Source organism: Pteropus alecto, unplaced genomic scaffold (assembly GCF_000325575.1).
Source record: "Pteropus alecto unplaced genomic scaffold, ASM32557v1 scaffold81, whole genome shotgun sequence".
Lineage (NCBI taxonomy): Eukaryota > Metazoa > Chordata > Mammalia > Chiroptera > Pteropodidae > Pteropus > Pteropus alecto.
The window spans coordinates 16,375,364-16,400,325 of NW_006433378.1; the positions used below are offsets into that span (position 1 = coordinate 16,375,364).

The window sequence follows — 24,962 nt, forward strand, 5'->3', positions numbered from 1 at the left end:
GAAACAAAAGAAACTTACTGTCTTGCAGTTCTGGAGGCTAGAAGTCCAAGAGCAAGGGACTGGCAGCGTTGGTTCCTTCTAAAGGTCGTTGGGGAAGGATCGGGTCCAGTCCTCTGCTCTTGGCTTATAGATGGCCATCTTCCCTCTGTGTGTGTCTCTTTCTCTACATGTGGCACTTTTTCTATAAGGACACCAGTCCTACTGGATGAGAAGCCCACCCTAAGACTTCATCATAAATAATTAACATCTGCTGTGATCCTATTCCCAAATGAGGTCACAATCTAAGGCACTGGGGATTAAAACTTCATATAAATCTGAGGAGACACAATTCAACCCACAACATCTATGAAAGAACACTTGTGCCAATAAGTGTCCCTTAGTTTGTCAAGCATTTATTTGGAGCAGATGCTCTGTATCCATCATCTTATTTAATCATTATATCCCTGTCTTGGTCTGCTAAAACTGCCATAACAAAATACCATAGATGAGTGACTTAAACAACAAACATTTATTTTCTCACAGTTCTGGAGGCTGGAAGTCTGAGATTAAGATGTCAGCAGGATTGGTGTCTTCTGAGGCTTCTCTCTTTGGCTTGCAGATTGCCATCCTCTCCCTGTGTCCTCACATAACTTTTCCTCTCTGCATCCCTGTAATCTGTCTAAATGTCCAAATTTCTTCTCTTATAAGGACATCAGTCATATTGGAGTAAAGGCTTACCTCAATGGCCCCTGTCTTGGTCTGCTAAAACTGCCATAACAAAATACCATAGATGAGTGACTTAAACAACAAACATTTATTTTCTCACAGTTCTGGAGGCTGGAAAACCCAAGATCAACATGAAGCAGAATTTGGTTTTTGGTGAGAACTTTCTTCCTGGCTTACAGGCAGCCACCAACTTATTGTATACTCACATGACCACTTCTTTGTACAATGTGGAGAGAAAGCTCTGATGTTTCTACCTCTTCTTATAAGCACACCAGCCCCAACAGATTAGAGTACCACTCTTATGACCTCATCTAACCTTTATCACCTCCTCAGAGACCCTATATTCTAATATAGTTACATTAGGGGTGAGAACTTCAATACCCAAATTGGAGGCAGGGGCCACTACTCACTCCATAGCAATCCCTGGTGGAAGCCGTTATTATCCTCATTTTACATATGAGGAAACTGAGACACAGAGAGTTTAATCCCAGGTCCAAAGCTAGAACTAGTACAAAATGCAAGTTGGTTGGACTTCAAAAAACCATTTACCTATCCACCATTACTAGGTATCCCAAACTAGGACCTAATATGAGAAAAGGGAAATTGGGAAAGGCTTTGCAGGTGTCTATAACCAGCCAAGGGGTATGACCCACCCCGGTGGAGATCTGGGTTCCTTTTTCCACAGCCACACTCACTGCCACTTCTCCAGCTCCCGGAGGCAACACAGATGAATAGGCAGGAAGACTGTACTAGGGAGCCATAAGTTTGGGGTGGAGCTGGGTTTGAATCTCAGCTCCACTACTTACTGTGACCTAAAGCAAAGTGTGTAATCTCTCTGGGCCTCAGGGTTCTTCTCTCCTATGATCACAGTGAGGACTGAAGGAGTTAACGCACGTAAGGAGTTTTAGAACCTAGCCTGGCACATTGTAAATACTTTACGTTTTATCATGATTATGGCTATTCTTTTTTGAATCACAAGGAAGAGAAAAATTAGAAATCTGAAGAATAGAGGGTTTTAAAATGCTCTCAAATTTCTTAACTATCTATAAGTACTATGTGCTCTGACATGCATTTAGAGGTTCTAGAGAAAAATAATTTTTTGACATCAGCTTAGTACAAACTATTCTAAAACATCTTCTGCCTTTGGGACAGAACTCCAAGTATAGGACACTTGCAGTGGGATCCAGCAGTGGCCCTGCCTTATCTACAAAAAGGCATGAGTCACATGGTGATGAGGCTAAGTCCATTTCTGAGGTCCCCTCCTCCTCCCCACCTCCTACTTCCCCTTGATATTTTTTTTTCCTGAAAAATCTAAAAGTTTATTGAACCGAGTTTCAAGAATGAGTAACTCAACTAGGCTTGCAGTCTAAATCTGCCATCCATTATATTAATTTCTATCCAATGTATCGAATGACCTGCTCCAGGAAAATGCTCCTTTTGGTGGGATGGGGGTGAGTAAAGAGAGAGGCAATGAAACCCAAATTTAAAATGACTTAAGTCTTACACCTCCAGGAGTATGTCATAGGGAGTGGGAAGCGGGGCAAGGAAGGAATGTTGGTGAGGCCAAACTCAAACCAGAGTCAAACCCTTTACCCTAACATCCCCAAGTATAGAATGTGGTTAATAGGAAGGCGCGAACGTCCAAACCAAACGCTGACTCTCGAAGGGTCAGGAGGGGAAGCATCACATGGAGAAGTCACTTGACCATTTCTTCCTCTATTTGGGACACTCTTGCCTCCAGCTGATTCCGCTGGGGAGGAAAGTCTCCCACTTGCTTCTCTTCGGCTCCCTCTTCTTTCTCATCTGCAAGGGTTGTGTAAAGACATCCCCCGCCACCCAGTTGCAAAAAGTAGCAACTTCCCTTCCGCCTGAGTGAACGTGCATTTGAATGCGTTTCCTTTTCATTAAGAACAAAGGTTGGAGTCCGAGCCTTGCAGCGGGGACAGGAAAGTACGCAGCGTGTATCGAGAGAAAAAACACAGAGAGAGAGTGACCCACGAGAAAGGGAAAGGGGAAAACACCAATCCTCCAGGCACTGGGCTTTTTCGACTTTTCCTTTAAAAAGAAAAAAAGTTTTTCTAGCTGTAGGTTCCAAGAACAGGCAGGAGGGGGGCAAGGCGGGGGGTTTTACAGAAAAGGCGCCTGGTCGGTTATGAGTCACAAACGGATTATAAAAGGGTCGCATGTTCACAGGCGCGGGCTTCCTGTGCACCGCCGAGCTGGGGCGCAGCGCACCCCGCCACGTCGGGCTCCTCCAGCCGGGGGACCGGAGCCGACCAGGAGCCGAGCCCCCAGCACAGACGCACGGGAAAGGAAGGAGGCCCCTCCAGCCCGACAGGTACGCAGACTTTGCCCTAGCCCTCCGCCTGCCCTCTTCTTTCGCGAGCCGGGATGCGGCGGGGCTGTGGGGCCATGGTCCTGGCGCCAGACGACAGGGGCGGGGGTGGCGCGCACGTGGCCGCCAAGCGCCCAGCCAGGCCCCGAGCGCCTGCAAGAGCTGGTCTGAGGGGCGCTGTCCGCAGGACCTCACCCGGGACCGGAGGTCAGGTCGCTCAAGAAGGGATTCCTGGGGGGAAGGGGCGAGGAGAAGGGAGGGTGATAAAGACTTGGCACTCAGCTTCTCCGCAGTTTCCTTAGTTGGAAGAGGAGGTACCTATGACCTGGCCCTGGACCAGATTAGCAGCTGGAGCGGCCAGACGAGTGTGCAAAACACACTTAGGGGCAGGGCGGATCAAATGGGACTGCCTTCAAAACATGAGCTTTCTATTTTATTTTGAAAAGTAATTAATATACTTTATAAAAGTTAGAATCATAACATATTAGACACCAATGTCTTCATTTAATAGACACGAGGACTGAGCAAATGTTCCTTGAGCTTCTGTGTTTATTTGCTCCCATCATGCCAGGGTGTATTTTCAGAGCACATTGCTTATTTTTCTTTATTCTCACAAAAACCCTGGTGGTTGTCTATCCTCCGCATTTTACAGCTCCCAAGGGTGGACTAGGTCTTTTGAATTTTATATCATCTAAAGCAGGCATATTGGGATGATTATGAATAAAATTTAACCTGGAATTATTGAAGCTGACAGCTGACAAAGATATAAGCTAGAATCCAACCCTTAAAAATGAAGAACTGAGGCCCAGAGAGGTAAAGTAATTTCTCCAACATCATACAGCAAATCCAGGATCCCGCGATTTGAAGAGGCCAAAGGTATCTATCTAATGATGCTCATAAGTTAGTTTATATTTTGTGTCAAACAGATGAGGTCAAGTGGAGATGTACTTTTTACACGACAGTACGTAGCTATCTCAAAGCCAAAGTTACCCCTTATTATCTCCATTCATTCCTCTGCAGTGCCTCTTATATGGCTTTCACATAATGTATAATCTAAATCAATTAGGGCAGCTGAACGTTTAATAATCATGTGAACAATATTATAAGCTAAAAAGTTGACATGGCAATTTCCTGCCTATTGTCTAATTCAATAGCCATGATGATAGGGAATTGGCAGAGTAGGTGGTGTTATCCCCATTTTTCTATGAGGACTTGTGGCTCAGATAATTTGTGTTTTCTCTAGTAAGGTCACCAGGTCCTTAGTGTAAAGCCTACTTTTAGGTACAGATGTGGGATGCAGGCTGTGGGGGCGGAGTGCAGACCAAGGGCCTTTTGTCTGTCAGTGCAGGCTTATTTCCATCATACTTTGCTGCCTCCCTGATTTCTTTCAGAGGACCAAAGCACATTTAGTAATTACTTCTGCTGCATGGACCACTCTGTAATGGCCAGTAATAACCAAGTTCTCTCACACTGTAGGTCAGCCCCCCTGACCACAGGAACAAACTTCCTAACCACACACATTAACATGAGTGCTGTCTGAGACCTACACTGTTTCAAGGCAGAACAGTGGCATTTGCTCAAAGTTCTATTCTTGTTTTTACCTGACTAATCATGTGTAAAAAGTATAAGATTGGTCTTTAACAAAAAATCCCTAAGTGCCACATTCTCTTTATGGGAAGGCCATCACCATTTCTGCCTGTGCTAGACACTATTTGTAGATGCTGGAGATGAGACAGAAGAGAGTGAGTGAGCCCTATTCTCATAAATCTATAAGTTAGACGAAAGACTAACAGGACATGGCTATGCAATTTGATATCATTTTAAATGCAGTAACAATAATACTTAAACTAGTTAGAATGTGCTGTGAATTTCACTTTCTTTCCAATAGCAAACATGGAAAATTAATAACCATCTTTCTTTATAGCTCATCAAATCAGTCTTCTGTGAATCAAAAAATCCACCCAAAAAAGCCTTAGGTTTTAACTTTGAAAAGTTTTTTTCATCAGCTATTTTATGTCATGCCTAAGATCTACCATTTAATTTAAAGGAGGTTTTTCATTTTAGAGTAACGGTTCTTTACTCCTTTTTCCCTACTTCAAATCTAATGGAGGTTATCTATGTTTTTCTCAATTTTTTTTTAAGTACATCCTCACACACAGTTTTGCACTCATGTCAGTGGGCTCCAGGCTTCCTTAAATCTCAGCCATGACACTCCTGGGGTAGTTTTATTACCCCTTTTGTAAACCTAAGAGGACTAAATAGCTTGAATGTTGGAGAGTGGTGTGTGGACTCTACCTCACATCTAGACTGAGCACCTCTATCCTTGACTCACTGGCGTCTCTACGTTTTTGTGAGTTATTGGCTATGGCTTAGCTGAAGCTACTGATCTTAATAGCTTTATTGCTTTGATGCTAGACCTCCAGCCCACAGTGCAGAAGCCTGGTACTGTGGGAAGAGCACCAGTCTGAGAACCTTGGCGGGTTTCTAGTCCCAACTCTGTGCAGATTCCTGTGCCTCATTTTTCACATCTCTAACATGGGTAGAGGGTACTGAGTCATTTCTAAAGTCCCTTAAACTGATGAAATTTATGATTCAAGTATGACTACCACTTTACTTCACTTTCATATATCTCCTAAAACACAGCTGGACTCAGTGAACTCATATCGTCTATGTTCAAAGTGAATCAGACTAAATACTAGTATAATTGACTAGAGAATGTATGCTGGCCTTCCACGGATCTTACTGGCTTCAAAACTGTCACACTTTTGCTGAAATTGGATGGACTAACAAAATTGTGAAACATTTTTTCTCAAGGAAAAATATTAAAATTTGAAAAGCCTCTCTTTATCTCACCTTTTCACTGACTACATCTTTCTTACATCTATTCTTTTTATCTAAAATTCTCAAGGAAATGCAGCACTTTCAATTTAATCACTGCTGCACAATTTTCACCCGCATAAAGTGCTTAAGCTCTTTTCATCAATCTTGTCTTTGGACTTCAGGCAAAACCACCCTAAGGCACATTCGTCCTCAGATCAACACATCACATCTGAGCAGTTCAGCATCCTCACTCACAACTCTAAGACTCTCAGCAATGTGCAAGAACACTGTGAACCAAAAGGCACAATTCCTGCCTTTACACACGATGACATACTTGCCAGAAAATTAGGCTTAACATTGGTCAAGAGGCATGATTTTTTGACAGATTGTGAATATCTGTCCCAATTCTAAAAAACGATATCCACATGCAGGTACATGGGCTTAAGGCAATGGCAGATGGAAAAATTACTAGTAAAGAATATCAAACAGCTGATTTAATGAAATTGTGATGCTATATCTAAATAAGGTGAAATGACATGCAATGATGTTTGTGCCATTTCTCCATAAATGAGAATGTTCTATACACAGTATAGGTTCCTGGCTGTCTTAACAAAATGCCATGCTCTTTTATGTCGCTCGTCCACCATCAGGCCAGCATAGTACTTGAGTTTGTGTCTTAGCAGTGCTCCTCCATCCCACTGTTTAACCTGGCCGTTCACCTGTGCCTCAGGGCCCCCAGACATAAATGTAGAAGATGATAGTACTCATTCCTAAGACTCTTATGAGGAATAAATGAGTCCGTGTACATCATGCAGTCAAACTAATAACTGGCCCAGAGTGTGCCCTGTATAAGCATTTGCAATTATTAGTATACATTTATGATCTTGTATATTTCAAGAAACCAGTTTGGAATATGGGATACAAAAGCAGTCTGAGAAAGTAAAGTAAGTCCAAAGTGGTCTCTAAAACTTCTTGACAAGGTAAAAAATCGTTTAGTTTTAAAGAGTTTTTCGCCATTTCAGAATGCATTTTTCTTCTTAACCCAAAGAAAAACTAATAAAACACTTTAGAAAATTATTTCCAAGGAAACATTTTGTCGTACCTTTCAGCAGTTACTTATGACTTAAGAGATTAAGAGAGCAAAGAATTATTTTGATTTGGCTTTTTGATAACCTATAACTTATATAATGATTCAGCTGTAGAGTAGTAGTAAATGTATCTTGACTTGCACTTTTAAAACAATAAATGCAACATGTGATAGGTGTACAGATAGATATAGGTACTCGCAAGTATTCATGACTAATGTCAGTACCATGGCTGACATCCATTAAATCCTGATTATGAGCTCAGCACCTGACTAAATACCTTATATTCATTGTATCACTTCATGTTCACAATGACCTTGTGGGTAGGTTCTATCATTATGTCCATTTTTAGAGAAGCAACCAAGACTTAAAGAGGTTAATTAATGCTACTAGCCAGATATCACACAGCTAGTAGCATTTCTGGGGTCAGGGATGGAACCCAAGCAGGCTGAAAACAGAATAACACCACTAGACCTTTCCCTTAGATTCAGTAATTGATAACATTTACCACATTTGCTTTATTTCTCTCTGTCTCTACCCATCTATCTCTCTCTCTATGTCCATATGCAGAGCTGGCATCTTACCTCCAAATGCTTTAGCACTTATCTCCTGAGAATAAGAACATGCTCTCACACGATGAAAACACATGATTATGGCATCCAAGTGTGGCTTTAAAAACAGGAATGGAAGCTAATCTTCACCCACAACTTCAGATGACTATTTCTGGTAGTATTTTCCACATTTATCCCATAATATAATCATTATGGGATAATGGACTGAGATCCACACCAGGAATCCTCTAAAAGTAAATAGTCCATTATTATTCTGGAATACTGACAAACCTCATCGATATAGTTCCACATTTATAAGCTTCTACTTACACTAATTCTCCAGGAATATGAATATTAGTTAAAATCTTACTGAAACACTCCAGGGCCAAACGCTCCAGTGCAGTGTGATGAGCGCTCCACAAGAGGATGGAGCGAGAACTAACCACCTTGGGAGGAAGCAGGGCAGAGAGGTAGGGTCACACCAGGAGTCTCCAGGAGTTTGCTGTCTACAAGAGAAAGAGAAATAAGGCAAGGTGGGCAAGTCCGTATATGAGGAGCAATTTGAAGAAGGGAGACTAGTGGCTAAGTGTATGTGTGAAATTATATCTGGAGAGGACACCTTGAGGAGCACCAAACAGGCCTCGTTTGGTATGGTAAGGCACTGAGTAAAATGCTATGGGGGTATGAGAAGTAAATGGTACGATGTTCGCCTTGTAACACAGGGTACCCTATACATGTGGCATCATGAGAAAACTGCTTTTAAAATGGGCAAAACCAAACCTTTTCTCAGTTTCTCTAACATAGTTCTTAGCATACATATTCTTCCTTGCTTAGGGTCATTTTGGTGTGTGGAAATAGAAAAATAGGAACTGTGGCTTGTAGAAATAGAAAAGAAGATTTTTTTCCCATGATGCTTGATGTAGGGGACCCTATACTCATAACTCACAAAGAGGTTACACATACCAAGTTCCAAAGGAGGCATTTCATTGAAACTCAGTATTGAGAATAAACACTGTGAACTCAAGAAGAGGTATCTTAAAAGAGATAACTCTTAAAAGATGACAAACACTCCAGAGTTGATAACTTCCATCACATTTCCTTTTTCCTGGGGTGGGGGCTGGGGATATTGAAAATAAATTAGAAATGAAAAAGAGATTATCAAAAACTTTTTATGTTAAAAAGTTTAAGTTGTTAGACATATGGGAAACTCTTTGTGTAAATCATGAAATAAGAATGGCCATGATTTAAAGCAATAGATTGCATCTCTTGCCTGAGCGCTCGCCTTCCCACCCCTGTTTTTATCCATATTGGATAATATTTTCCCAAAGTTTCAAGCCTGAAGCTGCCAGTGTTAGTTAGGGTGTTGAGTAAGTACCGCCCTCCGCCCCCTGCCCGCCCATGATGCCCTGGCCCAGGATGGAAACGGGCTCTCAGCCTATTCCTCGCTTACTCCACAGAATGACTCTGGGGGAAAATATTTCTAACCTGTTTTTTTCCACATCCTTATCTGAAAAGTGAAAGTATTAATCACTGTCCATGAGAAAACTATTGGGCAGGTTACTTAGTTTGTAAATAAGTTCCACAAATGGTTTCAGTAAAAACTTTCTCGTTTTAAAATTGAGAAAAGCAGAATAATCTCTGAGGCCAATATCCTCTCATTTGTGCATTCACAATTAAATAGTCACTCACTATGTTTTCACTGTGATCCTGTGATATCCACATTAGCTTTCTCTTGAGGCAGTTCAAACGTACCTCTCTTAGTTTTATGTATTAAAAATTACTAACCTAGCATATACCTTTAAAAACACTCATTTTCTGAATTTCAAAATATAGAAAGTTATGCTGTATTAAACTATTTCATGTATGAACCAGTCTATTCAATAAAGAGCTCTTATTTTGGAATAGTAGGTATTTTTGTTAAAGAATTCTTAATTAGAACTATCAAGAGAAGGAATGTTAGATTTTTGTAGAAAGAAAATATCATGATACAGTGAGTTCGTAATTTTTTCCCAGCAATGTCTTATACAGGGAATTTTTCTTAAATGGAATCTAATCTTTCCTCAAGAGGTCAGGATATGGATCATTCCTACAGAACAATCCATTCTACTTTTAACTGGGGCATGGCCTCAGTTACCATTTTAATCAGCCTGCCATATCATCAATCCCTTTTTAATGATAGAACTCATGTGAATTCAAGAGGAAATATAATATTCTATTCCCCATCTTCTGACAACACAGAAGTTGACCTAACTTTAAAATGAGTTACTGAGATATAATACAGAATAATCATATTCTACAGAAAAGATGTGATAACAAAAAAAAATTCACAGGAATAAACACATTTCAGAAAACCAGTCACCTGAATATTTCTTTTGGTCAGAGAATACTGAAGCCCTTTATAAAGAATTACTGAGAAACATTTATATGAGGTTGTATAACATGTATAGAGGTTGAAACTAAAACTTAAATGCTATTGCTTTAAATACTTAATTGGCTATTTTATGCTGGGAGTGAAAAGGATGAGCTCTCAAACTATTTTGGGTCTATCCCCATCTTTCCTATAAATCGCTCTTTATCCCTATTAAGACTTGCTCACCCTAGGTCCTCTGCTTTCAAAGATGACTAGCTAACTAACTTAATAATCAAGTCTAAATTGATGTGTCGATGGGCAGGGCTTCAATCCCAACCTTCCCTCCTTCTCCAAATAACTTAATTGCATTTCAAGAACAGTTTACCTGAAACCTTACCTGCCACCTTGGTTCTAATGGTAAGGAACTCAGACTAAGCAGAAGGGAAATGAAGCAGTAAGACAGATGTAGAATTTTCGGAGGGCCAGGTCCTTGGGGCATCATGTTTGCAGTCACCTTCATCTTTTGACCCTGGGCCAAAAGGTAATCAAGAAATTGTCATTCCAAAGATTAACTATGACAAGTCCAAATTTTCTCAGGATCCTAATTTTTACATACCTGCATTAATCTTCATTGCTAGCTATCATGACCTAAACCAAACAGCAACTTAATAATATATAAGGAATCAGAATAAGTCTGGTGAGAAAGCCAGATATGGCTTTTTTATGCAATTATATCCTAAGTTGCTTTTAGTGAATTGATCCAAATAGGAATCAACATTGAATCCTATTTTAATAATTACATTTGTTTATTGGTACATAAGAAAAATTAAATAAAAATGGGAAAATATTTAAAGGAAATTATCTAAACAATCATTTTAGTTTTCTAAAGCATAATTACATTGCTTTTCACCTATTCAAATGGCTTCGCAGCTACAATTTGTATGGCTACATCAATATAGGATTATGCATTTCAGAAGAAATAGGTGTACACCTTGTAACAACAAATTAATAGTTTCCAAATATTTGTACATTTCAGGGTGAATAAAATCAGGAGTGTCATGATGGCTTGTTTAAGAAATTGAACCTTTATGACTTTTTTCAAAGAAAACTTTATGGCATACAGTTCTTTTGGTATGCAAATATTAATTGATTGGTACTGAGAATAACCAGGAAAATAAGAAAATATAGAAATTTACAAAATTGAGGAAGGATATAACTTATGACTCATGTGAAACGAGATCCTTAGTGACAAACTTAGGACCTATTCCACTATGAATATATGTCTGGTAACATATTTTCTGGCTAATCAATAAGGTAAGAATAAAGGATATACTGAAATTATTAAAAAAAAAAAGTCATCCTTCAGAAAAGCATCATTTAAGGAAAAGTTTCCCAGAGTGCTACCTTCAGTTTAGGTCTCACTACCAGAAGAAAAGTAGACCTGCCACATAGTTCAGAGATATCTGGCATTATTATTTATCTAGTGTATACTTAGGACTTCATTTGGTAGGTTTTTATTCAAGGTGAGAAGGAATGGTTTTGACATTCATTACTGAGTAATGAATTCTTTCAAGTACTACATTTAACTTGATACCTATCCTCAACTACTGAAAAGAATTGTGCTATAGGAAAGCTTATAGTGACAATGACTACTTCATGTCGTGGGCCTAAAAGTATTTTGGAGTCAGGGGGTTTGAAGTATGTCTTTAAAATCACCCTCAAGACTCTCACTCTAATTTACATGGTATAATCCATAAAATTTATTTTGTATTGCTATACATTGTAAATTATGCTTGTCACATTCTTATCAAATGGTTAGCAGGTGTCACTGTTGATTGCTCAGTATAAATTGTATCGAATTCTTCTGCCACTGTACCAGCTGGGTGGCTGTACTGATTCCAGAAAGAGTCACTTCATTTTTATTACCTCATGACATCATCCTCTGCCCAATGCGTTAGCTAATAGACTAGCCTTTGTTGGCTGTGATCACTAATTTCTACTTGGACACATAGCAATTCTGTTGTTGGTTAGCTTGAGTGCTCCTTGCAAGCCCAGTCAAACACACTGAAAGTGAGCATAGCTTCAACAAGGATGGGTGAATGGCCTTCTGGTCTTTCTAATATCTAAAAGTCTACATAATATACCTTTTTAAAAACTATTCTGAAACATTTCCTCCTTTATTCGGTTTATCGGGGTTAATGTTTGTCATGTATCATTATGTTTTAAAGAAGATTTGATTGTATAGTATATTTAGACAAACTGCTCATTTCTCTGAAGTTTTAGGAATTCCTCATGCCTAAGCAGTCTGGATAACACGGTATCACAGTTTTCATTTGACCATTGAGACCAAAAGGGCACCTGTGTGATGCTTTTTATTTCAGAAAAACTTTAGTTTGAACTAATAAAAAATAAAGGCTATTAGAATCTTTAACATAGTATATCACATTGTGAAAAACACTTGTCACTTTTTTGAGCACTCTAATTGGGCAATTCATATGTATAGTGAAAAAAGATGAAAGAAAAAAATCCAATTATCATACTAAAAGTGTTTCTTTTAATACCTGTGCTCAGATGTCACCTTTAAAGAACAGGAGGAAAATTTATGGGTAGAATACCATGCAAGCAATTCACCTTAAATACAAAACAAACATATCTCTTTAAGAAAAGGTTTAATTATATTGGTTGGGGAGGAACTAACATTAGGATATTAATATATATTTATTGAGTATTTTGTCCAAGTTACTGTGGAGTGGGGGAAAAAGTCCATATTTTTACATCTTTACTGACTGAAAATCAGTAAGATGAACTAAAATCCTGAATTGACGTCATTTAGTTCAAAGTTTTTTATCATTATACTAATTCATCTCAGAAAACAGAAAGCTAAAAAAAAAATTACTATCAGTAAGAATGATACATTTCCTTGGTTTGGAAATTTCCAAACCACGATATTCTGCCCTGTCAAAATATATTCACTGGGGAATTTTTAACTTTATACGTTTCTTTTGAAGTTAATCACAATTTTACATCTAGCTGGTTTCATGATTAAATAAAAGAGAAGGTGATTCCCCTCTTGTACTGAAAGAGACCACATATGTGAATGATATTCTAACTTCTAGGTTCTACTAGAGTAACATCGAAATCAGAAACTGTAGAAATGTCACTTTAGTAACATCATACTGTAACAGGAAGTAGCAAATTCAGCTTTTTCTTTTTTTATCTACTCTTTGCTTAAGACAATTATTTTGAGACACAGCACTCTTTAAGTCATACTTCCTTTACGTAGATCAAAACCAAAGTCACTGGGTAATGCTTTCCCCAAAGGAATCTCTAAATAGCAGAGGGGGACATTTTTACGATGGATACACTTGTGGGTAAAATCTCAACTATTTATTACAGAATGAAAATCTAGCCCAAACTCTGCCTCTGTAAAACAGGTTAATTCGGTTTTAATTCTCATAAATCATAAAGTACTATTTTGAATATTTTGTCCTTTTACTTAAATTGTGTAGTTCCCCAGTGAGTTATAAATCAGAAAAGGTAGTACTGTGTCAGAACTCAACGACTCCCCCTTTGGATTTTAGTATTTGGGAACTTTAAAGAGTGGTGTTGTTTTTGTTGTAAAGATGATATATATATGTGTAAATAATTCAGAACTACAGAATTTAAAACATATATTTAAAGAGTCTTTACATTGAAAGGTAAAAATGTTATCAAATTGCCAGTTTTTTTACCCTTTTCAACAAATTACTTCCTAGGATTTAATGAGCTCTTTCATTTAAAAAGAAAACACATTTTTGCTTTCAGATTTCTATTCTATCCAACTTTATAACTGCAAGTACATACACAACCATTTCTCTGTCTTGCAGGTGGCGCAAACCAGGAAGGGGAAATCTGTGGTTTAAATTCTTTGTGCCTCATCCTCTGAATGCTGGAGGTGCGCTGTAGGCGGTATGCTGTTAATGCTAATCGTGATAGGGGTTTTACCTCCGACTGACTCCTACATGTTAGCATTAACAGGGTATGATGCCTGTTACTAGCATTTACATGGAACAAATGGCTGCCGTGGGAGGATGACAAAGAAGCATGAGTCGCCCTGCTGGATAAACTTAGACTTCAGACTTTATTATTTTTTAATTTGTTAATCATAATCTGGCCTCTGGGATGTTCTACCTTAAATTAAGTTTTAAGAGTCAGGTCATTTAAAAGATTTATCAGCGGTATTCTGAATGCGAACATTTTTACTTTAATCTTCAAGTCCACATTTCTGTTTTTATGTTTAAAGGAAAATGTATTCATGTCATTTTTAATTCTAAGTTATGGTTTGTTAATTATAATTGTTTACAAGCACTTTTAATGATTAGACTGGAAGACATACAGACTAAATACATTTTGAAACAAATTTCTAGAATATCTTTCTTGTTAGAAATTAGGACTACTATCCTCCAGTTACATCATAGATTATCTAGCAACATTTTAAAAAAGATTTAGCAATTGTTATTTCCACTATGTAATAATTTTCTATTTACACAACTTCAGTTTGAAATTAATATGTTATACAAATTGCAAGCTATAAAAATAGTCACAGGGATGTAAAGTACAGCTTAGGGAATATAGTCGATAACACTGTAATAACTATGGGTACTAGACTTACCGTGATCACTTCGTAAGGTATATGTCTAATCACTATGATGTATACTTGAAATTAATATAATATTGTATGTCAACTATCATTGAAAAATAAATTTAAAAAAATAATAATACTTATATTTGAATCTTAAGGGGGAATTGAAAGGCTATCACATTGAATTTGTATTTAAAAAATGAAATGCTTTTTAACAAGTAGAATGGTAAATGATGTCTGAGAGCCAACTCCCTATCTTTTTCCTATAAAATACAAAGATTTAATTGTAAAAATTCTATATTTGAAATTAGATCCCAAACCTAGGTTTAATAGCTTAGCCACATAATTCTCAGACCCATTGGGTCAGAAATCCACTTTTCTTCTCCAAGCCTGTTTCTAATCCACAGAATGGGGCTAATACTTTACATAGTTAGTGAGAGGCATACATAAGATAGAGAACTTTGTAAAATATAAAGTGCTTCCTTAATGTTATAGTAAAATAATCCAAGAACAGTTCCTCCCACTCTGTTAGAAAAAAGCTAGTGATTTGATAGAATTTTTAAGGTTTGGACCTCTATGCAATTTTTCTCCATAATTAACTATATCACTTACAAATAACCAATTGTAATTGTTAGCATACTTAGTGTATGCTTGTATTAGCAACTCTTCTTCACATTCGTCAAAGTTATGCACTATAACCAAATAAATCTCTTGAGTCTTTAGCTATTTAAAATAACTTTTTTTTGGACTTTTTCTTTTGCGAGGTACAATCTAATTTCAGAAGTTGTTTACACAGACACAGACACACACAAGACGATGGGGGAAAATTGCGAGAATCCTAAGGGTAACATTCCCGACTCCTAGGACATAGTCCGCTTACTGAGGGTACTCCCTTGGCCCAGCCCCGCTTTGTGTTCAAGTTGTGTGTGCTGCCAGGATAGATTCTCTTCTTAACCTTTGGAATGGACATCTGGCTCCATGGAGCCCCAGGTATATGCGTCACATTCAAGGGTGTTTCTTCAGACTATTCATTTTATATATACTGTTTATCTATAAGAAGAGTCCTTGTTTTGAGTCCCAATTCTTCAAAATCCCACTTGCTGCATAAAGCCACAAAGTCCCAGAATGTCAGGCCTGGAACAGGCTAATCTAGTATTGCCTTTCTGCTGTTACAATGAAAAGCTATGACCATCAAAAAGGAAGTTTAAGAAAAACTGTGCTGTGGAATGCATTATTTGAAGAGTACTAGACTACACTACATGAAACTTGAGTTACTTAATCTCTCTAAGCCTCAATTTCCTCACCAGTAAAATGATGAATATGTTTCACAAGGATGGTAGGCTTAAATAAAATAGTGCATATAAAGAGCACGATACCTATTATGCATTAAGGGTTAAACACTACCTTTAAAACCATGTTCATTATATCTATTTCAGTCATCTAAATCAAATGATCTACCATAGCAGATTATCCATAATCCCATGATGACGACCCAGGGAACCTAGATGCTGCCAGGATCACTTGGTTTTCTCTGACGCCCAACTCTCCTAGGCTTCTAGCTCCTGATCTGGTCTTAGACGACTCCTCCTGACCAATAGCCTCAGTCATTCCAAAAATTCTTGGAGCATAAGTCTGGGTTTGGCTTGGGGGAAGGGTTAAGTAGCAAAGAAGTGTGAATGTGAGCGTGTATGCCTGCATGCGTGTGTGTGTTTTGAAGTGACAAAGGGTGATTGAAGGAAAAGTGGATTCTGTGGTAGAAAAGGTAAAAAGAACCCAATTTTGTACACAGAATGCTGAATTGAGGCACTAAATTATGCAGGACATGGTTTCTTTGAAAAAAATTGAATGTCAGGGAGGTTCTCTAGGATCCGACCTACTTCTCCAGAAACTTGCTGAATGAGAGACCAGGCCTTTCCTATTCACTGTCAGCAGCTAGATAGACCCAGTAGCTTAAAAAAAAAAAAAAAAAAAGTAAAAAAATAGAATAAGAAGAAAAAAAGTGTGGTTCAAGGGACTGACGAATATACAGAAAACATGGAAAATTGAAAATTTTCTTAAACTAGAAGATGACCAATATCTCAAAGCAGGAAAGCTTGAAGAGAAAAAGGAGATTGAAGAAAATAGAGTCCATAAATGGGAAGCACTCAAAAAAAGCTGACCCATTATGTGATTCTCAACCAACAATGACTAGAAAATAATGAAACCAACATTTAAAATTTGCATGTAAGTATTCAGCTTCCCACTTTAGATTTCAAATTCTGTCACAGCGATACCAATTAGGAAATAACGTTCGCATAAAGGGGATTCTTCTTTCTTGTTACTATTGTGTCTTAACAAATATGTGTTCCAGTATTAGTCTCCACCTGGCTAACACATGCATTCCTAACCACCTAAGAAATGGATTTGAGGTGGATTTCTAATATCATCCCAATGATGTCTTCTCTAACTTCGATCACTCTTCCACCCTTCCTGCAGTGCTCAGTAATTTTCCAGTTCACTAGCACTTAACATACTGCATCATAATTTGTTTTGGTGTATGAATGATTAGAAGAAGTGATAACCTTGAGGGTCGATACACCATCTTACACATTCTTATCCCACTCAAATGTCTACTAACTTAATACAACATTATTATTCCAAGTCCAGCTGTAAAAAGAGAAATGAAGACAATGAACATTTCACTTTATACCAATAGGCTCAAAGAAGTGATTTTTGGCAAATAAAAGTTCATTATAGCAAACAAAGCTTGAAAAGCTCTACATATAACTGAAGAGCTAGAGTAGTTATTCTCACTTTAGAAACTTGTCAAGATACAGGTTCCCAGGCTCCCATGTCCAGAGATTCTGATTCTGTAATGGAGTTCAGGAAACTGCCTTTTATCAGGCTAACCAAGTGATACAGATATAAGTGGTTCAAAAACCAACTCGGACAAACTGGTTTATACCTAGTACTACTGTTGATATGGCAACTAGGGATAATGCTGCTTTTTGGAAGACAGCAGTAATTAAATTTCAGGTTCCATTATCCCTCCCCACCAAAAATATCCTAACCATCTCAAAATCTACCCAACATGAAAATCCCCCACTGAAACCAGTCACCCTGTGTTCTACCACCAGCTACAACCACTCAGTGATCTTGTACTATAAAGGCCCAAACTATCAGCTGTTGCTTAGAGCAAGTTAGGGAAGGTCAGTGAGAAGGGATTGAGTGCCAGTTCCTGCTGTGCAGAGTAGGCTGATTAATGAAACAATCATGAAATATCACTGTCATTCTATCTTACTCTCTCACCCCATGATGCCAAGGCTTCGCCAAACATTATACACAAGTATCCACTTAAGAAAATCCTACCCTTTCCCAAATGCTGACAGCCGAGCAACTTTTGATCCTTTAGCCCATGCCAAGCATACAGGAAATGAATTCGGAAAAGGGCCACACCCAGAAGTGATCTTTCTCCTCAGTTCTCCCAAAGTACAGTGCTAGCTCTTCTATGAAAGAAAGTGCTGCACAGTTAGCTCCATATTTGTTATTTGGGTATATGTTGTCCTTTCTTGTACATCATGAGCTCCTGTAAGATATATAATTTTAAACTTTTCCGTATTCTGCTTGGCTCAGGGCATTGCTTACAGTTGCTTAAGTGGAATGGGAAAATGTATCTAAGTCCCCACTGACTCTGGAAACACAGCTTGTTCTGATATGGAGACTCTGTGCCTAGCATGCGTGTTTGTCCCTGCTCACAGGACTGTTTTTCAGTTGGCTTGTATGAACTCATCAGAAAGCCAAAGCATCAACTTGGCTTTTCTTAAATTCTGCAGATCAAGAAGGCAGTCTCCATATTCACTTTTAAGAAATCCCATGATTCAAGAGCAAGGATTCTGAAACCAGACTGCTGAGTTCAAATCACCATATACCAGCTACATGACCTTAGGCAAGGCTCAATAAAAGTTTTACATACAGTGTAAAAATATGAAAATTTTTCCTTTTTATCTCCACAGGCAGGCTTGCCATAATAATACCCAACTTCCAGAGCCCTTAGAAATAACATTTCAGTAGAGGATTCCCCTAAAACTAAATATTTTCCCTTTCTTTCAATAAATTTACCCATATATGAAATCTAAAATCTGCTCGTTGAATAAATTTGTTTTTAAAGGATACTTATCAATACTTAAAATATATATAGGACCACCTATAAGAATTTTTATTACAGATCTACTAGTACACATGTAGAATCATGTATGTAAAAGCTTACTGGGTGAAACATTAATAGCAGAAATTAAAAATCAACCATTGACAGACACTGATGAAATAATGTTACTGTTCCCCTCAGCAAAAAAAAAAAAAAAAAGATCCCATGTGCCCCTGTTTTCACAGTGTCACACGGGTAATCAGTAAGCCTCTGAGCCCTAGCTACAAGGAAATTTAGGAAATTAGCTTTCAGTTTTCCACCTGGTGAGATTAAGATCCATAAAGTGAGAAGTTACCAGTGGCCATGTGTACAAGCAGTGCAAGGTGACAAAAAGCATGAAAAATATACACTCAAATAAAGGTTTGTTTTCTTATTGGTACACTCAAAATATTTCAGAATTTTTTCAAGAAAAAAATTCAAAGTATAAATCCACAAACAAGAAAGGGACTAGAAGAGGAAGGCAGCAGCAGCAATTTCGACCAATTTCTAGAAGATGGAAAGTAAAGTGACCAATGCAACAGCAGAGGATATCACCACCCAGAATGCATGTGGAGGGGAGATCTGCCCAGCAGGGCCTAGAGAAGCTCAGAGGTGGTAGAAGACAAAAGACAGAAAAAGAGGCTAAAAAGAAAGCGGTTAGTGAAAGGTCCATACACAAACAGTTGACCTGTACTCCATATCCCCTATCTTCAAATACAGAAGGGTCTGAATCCAGGTATTTGTCACCATTTAAAATGTTGGAGGGATCTCTTATAAAATAAGTGGAAGAATGACAGCAGTCAGTATAGAAATTGATTGCCAAGACCGACCATCTCTTCATTCTAGCATTTATAAAATCCTCATCATAATAGCCAGCTTCATCCTTAGAGCAGCCAAATCTGCCTAAAACATGAAAGGCTACAATAAGCAAAAAATCTGTCACTAGAGTAAAAAAAATAATCCAGGGCCTAGGAAATGAATGAACAAATGAATATAATTATTTTAGTATCTTTAGAAAGATCACAAAGATATACTGTGGATATTATGGACAAGCAGAAGAGCTTTCAACAAGTAAACTATGCTTGACAAATAAGAAGTTCAATTTAAAAGATTAGAATATAAATGCAAGAAAAATGAGAGGAGAAAAATACATAAGACCAATACAGAAGATCCAAAACCCAACTAAACTGTGTTAAAGAGACAGAGAAAAAGAAAAAGCAATAAATATTTTTTTAAAAAAGAAAGTTTCCTAGAGCTCAAGAGAGATGTCAAAATTGAAAGTACCAAGAATAACTGAATATCTAAATATATATAATAAAATTTTAGTGTTTTATAACACCAAGAATAAGAAGGTTCTAAGTGTCCATAGTATATACAAGTGTGTGTGGCAGGATGGGAGGTGGGGAAGAAGGCAGGCTTGCAAAGAACAGGCTATAAAAATCAAACTGGTATCAGACTTCTCATTAAGGACAACCGATGCCAGAAGATAACTGAGTTACTTTCAAAGTCTTAATAGAAAATTATATTTCAATCTAGAATTCTATATCTAGCCAAAAAGCTGATCAAATACAAGTTACAAAACAAAGCTACTTTAGCATAAAAGGGCTCACCTCTTCAACACTTCTTCTTAAGATGGAACTGACTATGGACTCTCGCACATGAGAAAGTTAATCCATGAACAGGATGATATGGACTCTAGGTAAACAATCCTACTCTAGGTGAAGAAATAAATCTTCAGATGAAACTTGTGCACCAAGCCCAGAAACAAAACGCTCAGACTAGAACGGGAAGAAATTTTTTGGCAAAGTATTTTTTAAAAACTAGACTTGTCTAATGCATGGGGAAACAGGCACTCTCGGACACTATTGTTGGGACTGTCATTTGGCAAAACCTTTTAGAGACTAGGATCAGGTAGCATCTGTCAACAATTCCACCACCAGAAATTTATTCCTACAAAATTACCTATATGTGAGCAGTGCAGAGTAGTACATAAGAGCATGTGAGTGAAGTTATCTGGGTCCAAATTTCAGCTTTGCTATTTGCCAGTTCTGCGCTGTTTCTTTGTTTACCAAATGAAAACACCTTCTCAACAGGCTGTTGTGAGGATTAAATAAGAGGTTTCATATGAAAGGCTTATCACAATGGCCAGCATACAGGAAACATTCAGTTAATTCAGTAAATACTCAGTTTATCCACAAAACACTTGCCACTTTCACACAAGGATGTTTAATGTCTCACTTTAACATGGTGAAAAATGAAAACAACTAATATGATCCTATTTATGTTCTTAAAAGATTATATTTGTAATTGTACATATATGTTTACACATGTACAAGACTAAAAGGGGAAAATATGCTAAAGTGTTACATCTAGGGAGCAGGAGAGGACAGGGTTGTTTCTGTGTGAAATTTTTATTGTGAATGACAAAAGTTGTTTTATCCTTTAGAGAAAGAAAGAAACATTAACATAAATCTTAGGAAGAAAAAGATAAGCACACGCAAACACTACATAGAAAACTTTTATTTTAATTTACTATACATGTTTAAATTTTAGGAAGATACTAAGTAGACGCACTTCCCTCTGTAGGTTTAATTTGATCTTCAGTTACCTGTAAAAACATGAATAGCTTTACTTTTCTAATAAACAGTTTTACCCTCTACTCATCATTCAAAATCGTTCCATAGTCCTTCTCTTATAATAACTCTTTCTCCTTCAATAATAATTATTATTGAAAGTTAAGTAGAAAGAGAAGAAAATTCATAAGGCTAAGTTCTCTATATAAATTATCAAGTACAGTAATTCCATTAAAAATATAATCTGAGGCATTTATCCAGGCTTCTCAAGCTTCTCTCATTTTATTTTTTATCTATAAAATGAAATCATAAGTATTAAGAAAAATATGTGCAGTGCTACAACAAGGTTTTTTAAATCATTTTGCTGGAAAGTATAATTCTATTTTGAACATAGTACATTATAGGCTTAATACAAATAGATCTCTATATGTCCATATTTCTGTTCTACGTTACTCAGACATATCACACAAACAGGCTAATTTGTATTCCTCATCACCCCAAAACCTGCTCCACCTCCTGCATTATCTATTTCAGTGAAGAGCTCTACCCGGCTGCTCACACCTGGCATTAGAGAATCTACATATTCAATCAGCTGTCTTACCAAGTCTACCTCACAGCCATTCTCACCACCATGCTTGAACTTTAGAATCTCATCACCTCCTATCCCCCTTAATAAGCGTGCTGGCCTAAGTTGCAGCTATCGTCCACACTGCCCCCAGAATGAGCTTTTAAACAGGAATAAGCTGCCCCATAGGTCACTTCCTTGTTAAAATTCTCCAATCACCTTCAGGAGGGGAATGCAAATTCTACATCATAGAAGATGAGTCCCTCATACTCTATTTACAACAAACTTCTTTGGATTCATCACCCACCCTACATGTGACTGTACATTCAGATTCATTTTACATTTACCATACTTTCCTCTATATCCCTATGCAAGTAGCTTCCTCTGAGAAAACCCCCAACCCATCCCCCAGTAAATTATAGGCCTGGCCCACTTTTATTCATCCTTTAAAATCAGCTTAAGAGACACGAATTCCTGGGAACCTTCCTTATCCAAACCCCAGCTTGGTTTGGGTCTTACCCCTCTATACGCCAGACCCACAGGTACACCAGAAGTGTCTGCTTATGTCTAGCTATCCCATTAAATTAACTTTCTTGAGGACAGTAAATAGGTTTTATTCATTTTTGTACCTACTGCTCCTGTCACAAAACACTCAATAAGTCTGTGCTGGTTCAATCAATGAACCATACGTTTAACCTACTCTCTTTAGACAAGAAAAATGGATGGTGGAAGAAAAAAATCTGGACCAGAATAAATATTTCAAAAACAGCTACTTGCTGATTTCTATGAGATATTCTAGGTTACTGTCTCTATAATTTTTCTGCATTGTTCCTTGCTTTAAAGTATTCAGTTATAATTGCTTCCTGAATTTCTCCAAACGATTTCCTATACACTCATTTCTTCTCTAGTCTTCATCTAACATTGTGACCAACCAAAGAAATAAAGTTACTCCACCTATTCAAATATACATTCATCTCATAGGAAAAAAAAGAAAATTACGTAAACTTTACATAAGACCATTATGGCTAAGTAATACCTAAACAATAAATTCTACCTATAAATTAATTGATACAAACTAGGTTTATATATTATCATTAAAAAAATCAATAAATATTTATTGGGTAAAGCCCCTCACCCCATGTGCTAAATGTTGGGTTCAAAATTGGGAGTTACACATATATAACAAATCCTGAATGATTTAACAGATTGAATGTAAACATACTAGCAAAAACAATCAGAAAACAATACGAGGAGGTATATAATCAAGTGGAAATGATACGAATGGATACTTGACAAGAAATTACTTTGAGAACGTTTCATGGAAAAGGTGAGACTTGGGCAAGGTACCAAAGAATAAATAGGATGTAAGTACACAGGAGAATGGGAAATGGAGTCCCAATGAAAGAACTGTCATAAATAAATAAATAAACTTGGAAATAAGTTTGACACAGCTGATTAGTGTGCTTCCAAGCCTGACTAGAGCGGAAAATTAGGGTAACTAGGAAAGGTTCATGCAGCTGGATTACACAGGAGAGCCATCAGATAATTTAAGTAAAAGATGAACACTTAGTATATGAAAGAGTGAACAGGGATAGTTGTGGTTAAGAAATATAACCATTCCTACTTATGAAATCTAAATGCTAATGACACAGAATAAACTACAAAATCACAAGTATTTAAATTTGACTTTTCAGGACATTTCCACGTTTAATATGTCAACAGGCAAGGCAGCTTTAAAATACATCTGACGAATCTTAATCCTTTAAATGTTCATGAAGTATACAAAAAATTATAAGAACTAATTAACACCATTGCAACCTTTAAGAACTATTACTACTATATAGTAATATTCTTATATTTCTTCAAGTTCTACAGTATCATTTGCATAATATTAACAAATAAAAGAGAATTACCAAATTACAATTTTTCTCTTGCTGAAATATGACAACAACCACAAAACTGCTTTAGCTATTGAGACAACTAAATACTTTTCTTCTTTCTCTTTCTTCTCTTTTTACTTTTTTTGTTATTAATTTCAAGGAAAATTTCTTTGTAGAAGAGTACTCATTAACTGTCAAAAACACTTACCATTTTCCGAGATCTTTCCAATAGCTTATCCCATACTGTAAAATGTGCCTTGAAAAGAAAAGATTTACTATGAATTAACTAAGTTAGTAAAGTTAAAATAAAAGGGGCTGAGTTTTTACATAGGTTTTAAAGAAAACAAATACATAAAATGTTAGGCAGTACTAATGAGGTTAAATGGTTATAAACGTAGACTAGAATAGGAGGAAAAGATACCATATTGAACAGTTGTTTTGTTTGGCACTTAAGAAAAAAAGACTTAAGCACTGACTATGGTATTCTTCCTATTTTCTCCTCCTTAATCATTACCATTATTATAACGGGAAGCAAAAACCTGCCACACTTTCCTGTAGATTATGTTTCTTTCCTTAAATAGCCAATTTTAACATGTTAGAGGTCATTCTTCAAATCATAATCAATCACAAGGAAAGGTTCAGTAAGAACTGACTATGACATCCTCATGCTGAAATGGCAGACCTAGAGGATTTAGCAAATCACCCTAAAGAACAAGTAAAAACTAACAAAGACAATAGTAAAAGTGAGAGCCAACTTAATCTTTAATCCTTAACAATTTCATGTAAGGTTATCAGAAGGAATTAATGAAAACTGGGCAAAGTGCATAATGACCATATCGATTTTATGAAGTCAGTTGAAGGGGATACTGAGCAATATGTGTGGGCCAGTGACTATTTCACACTGATCGGGCTAGTAAAATTTATAACAAAAGGTAGAATTACTAAACATGTACACACAGACACTTCTGGAGACAAGAGTGGCACGGTATGTTTAAAGTGAAAACCATGCCTGACTCAGGCAGAATGAATAGCTGGTGCAAAAACCTTCCTGGAGAAAGAGGCATGAGATGAAGTCAGAGAAGCAGGCAAGGACCAGATAGTATAGGACTTTATGAGACAGGATAAGGGTTAGAATTTGTTTATGAGAAGTCACTGGAAAGTTTGGGACAGAAGAATTACATGATTTGATTTGTAAATTAAAAAGCCATTTTGACTACTAAGCAGAGAATGCACTGTGGGAACAAGAATGAAAACAAGGAAGGGGAATGAAGAGTGAGAGGGATTTGGAGGAGGGAAGCGGTAGTAGATGAGATGC

At 37.3% G+C, this 24,962-nt stretch overlaps 1 protein-coding gene and 1 long non-coding RNA gene across 5 annotated transcripts in view; one reads left to right on the forward strand and one right to left on the reverse strand.

Annotated features, from left to right (window-relative positions):
- The first annotated feature begins 1,316 nt into the window (after window positions 1-1,316).
- LOC112476816 lies at window positions 1,317-16,466 on the forward strand. The gene is made up of 2 exons (XR_003045216.1): window positions 1,317-3,043; window positions 13,713-16,466. It is a non-coding gene; the product is annotated as an uncharacterized LOC112476816 (long non-coding RNA).
- MRPL39 (mitochondrial ribosomal protein L39) overlaps window positions 6,335-24,962 on the reverse strand; it is a 33,092-nt gene continuing 14,464 nt past the window's right edge. For 2 of the 4 annotated variants that reach the window (XM_025044228.1, XM_025044226.1), the window contains exons 9-11: window positions 23,856-23,903; window positions 10,244-10,375; window positions 8,460-8,613 (exon numbers count right to left, since the gene is read on the reverse strand). In XM_025044228.1, coding sequence (XP_024899996.1) covers window positions 8,548-8,613; window positions 10,244-10,375; window positions 23,856-23,903 — 246 coding nt within the window. In that variant the 3' untranslated portion in view covers window positions 8,460-8,547. Of the gene's footprint in view, window positions 8,003-8,459; window positions 8,614-10,243; window positions 10,376-21,131; window positions 21,238-23,855; window positions 23,904-24,962 lie in introns of those variants that run through there. The other 2 variants (XM_025044227.1, XM_006908235.3) reach the window with 2 other exon arrangements.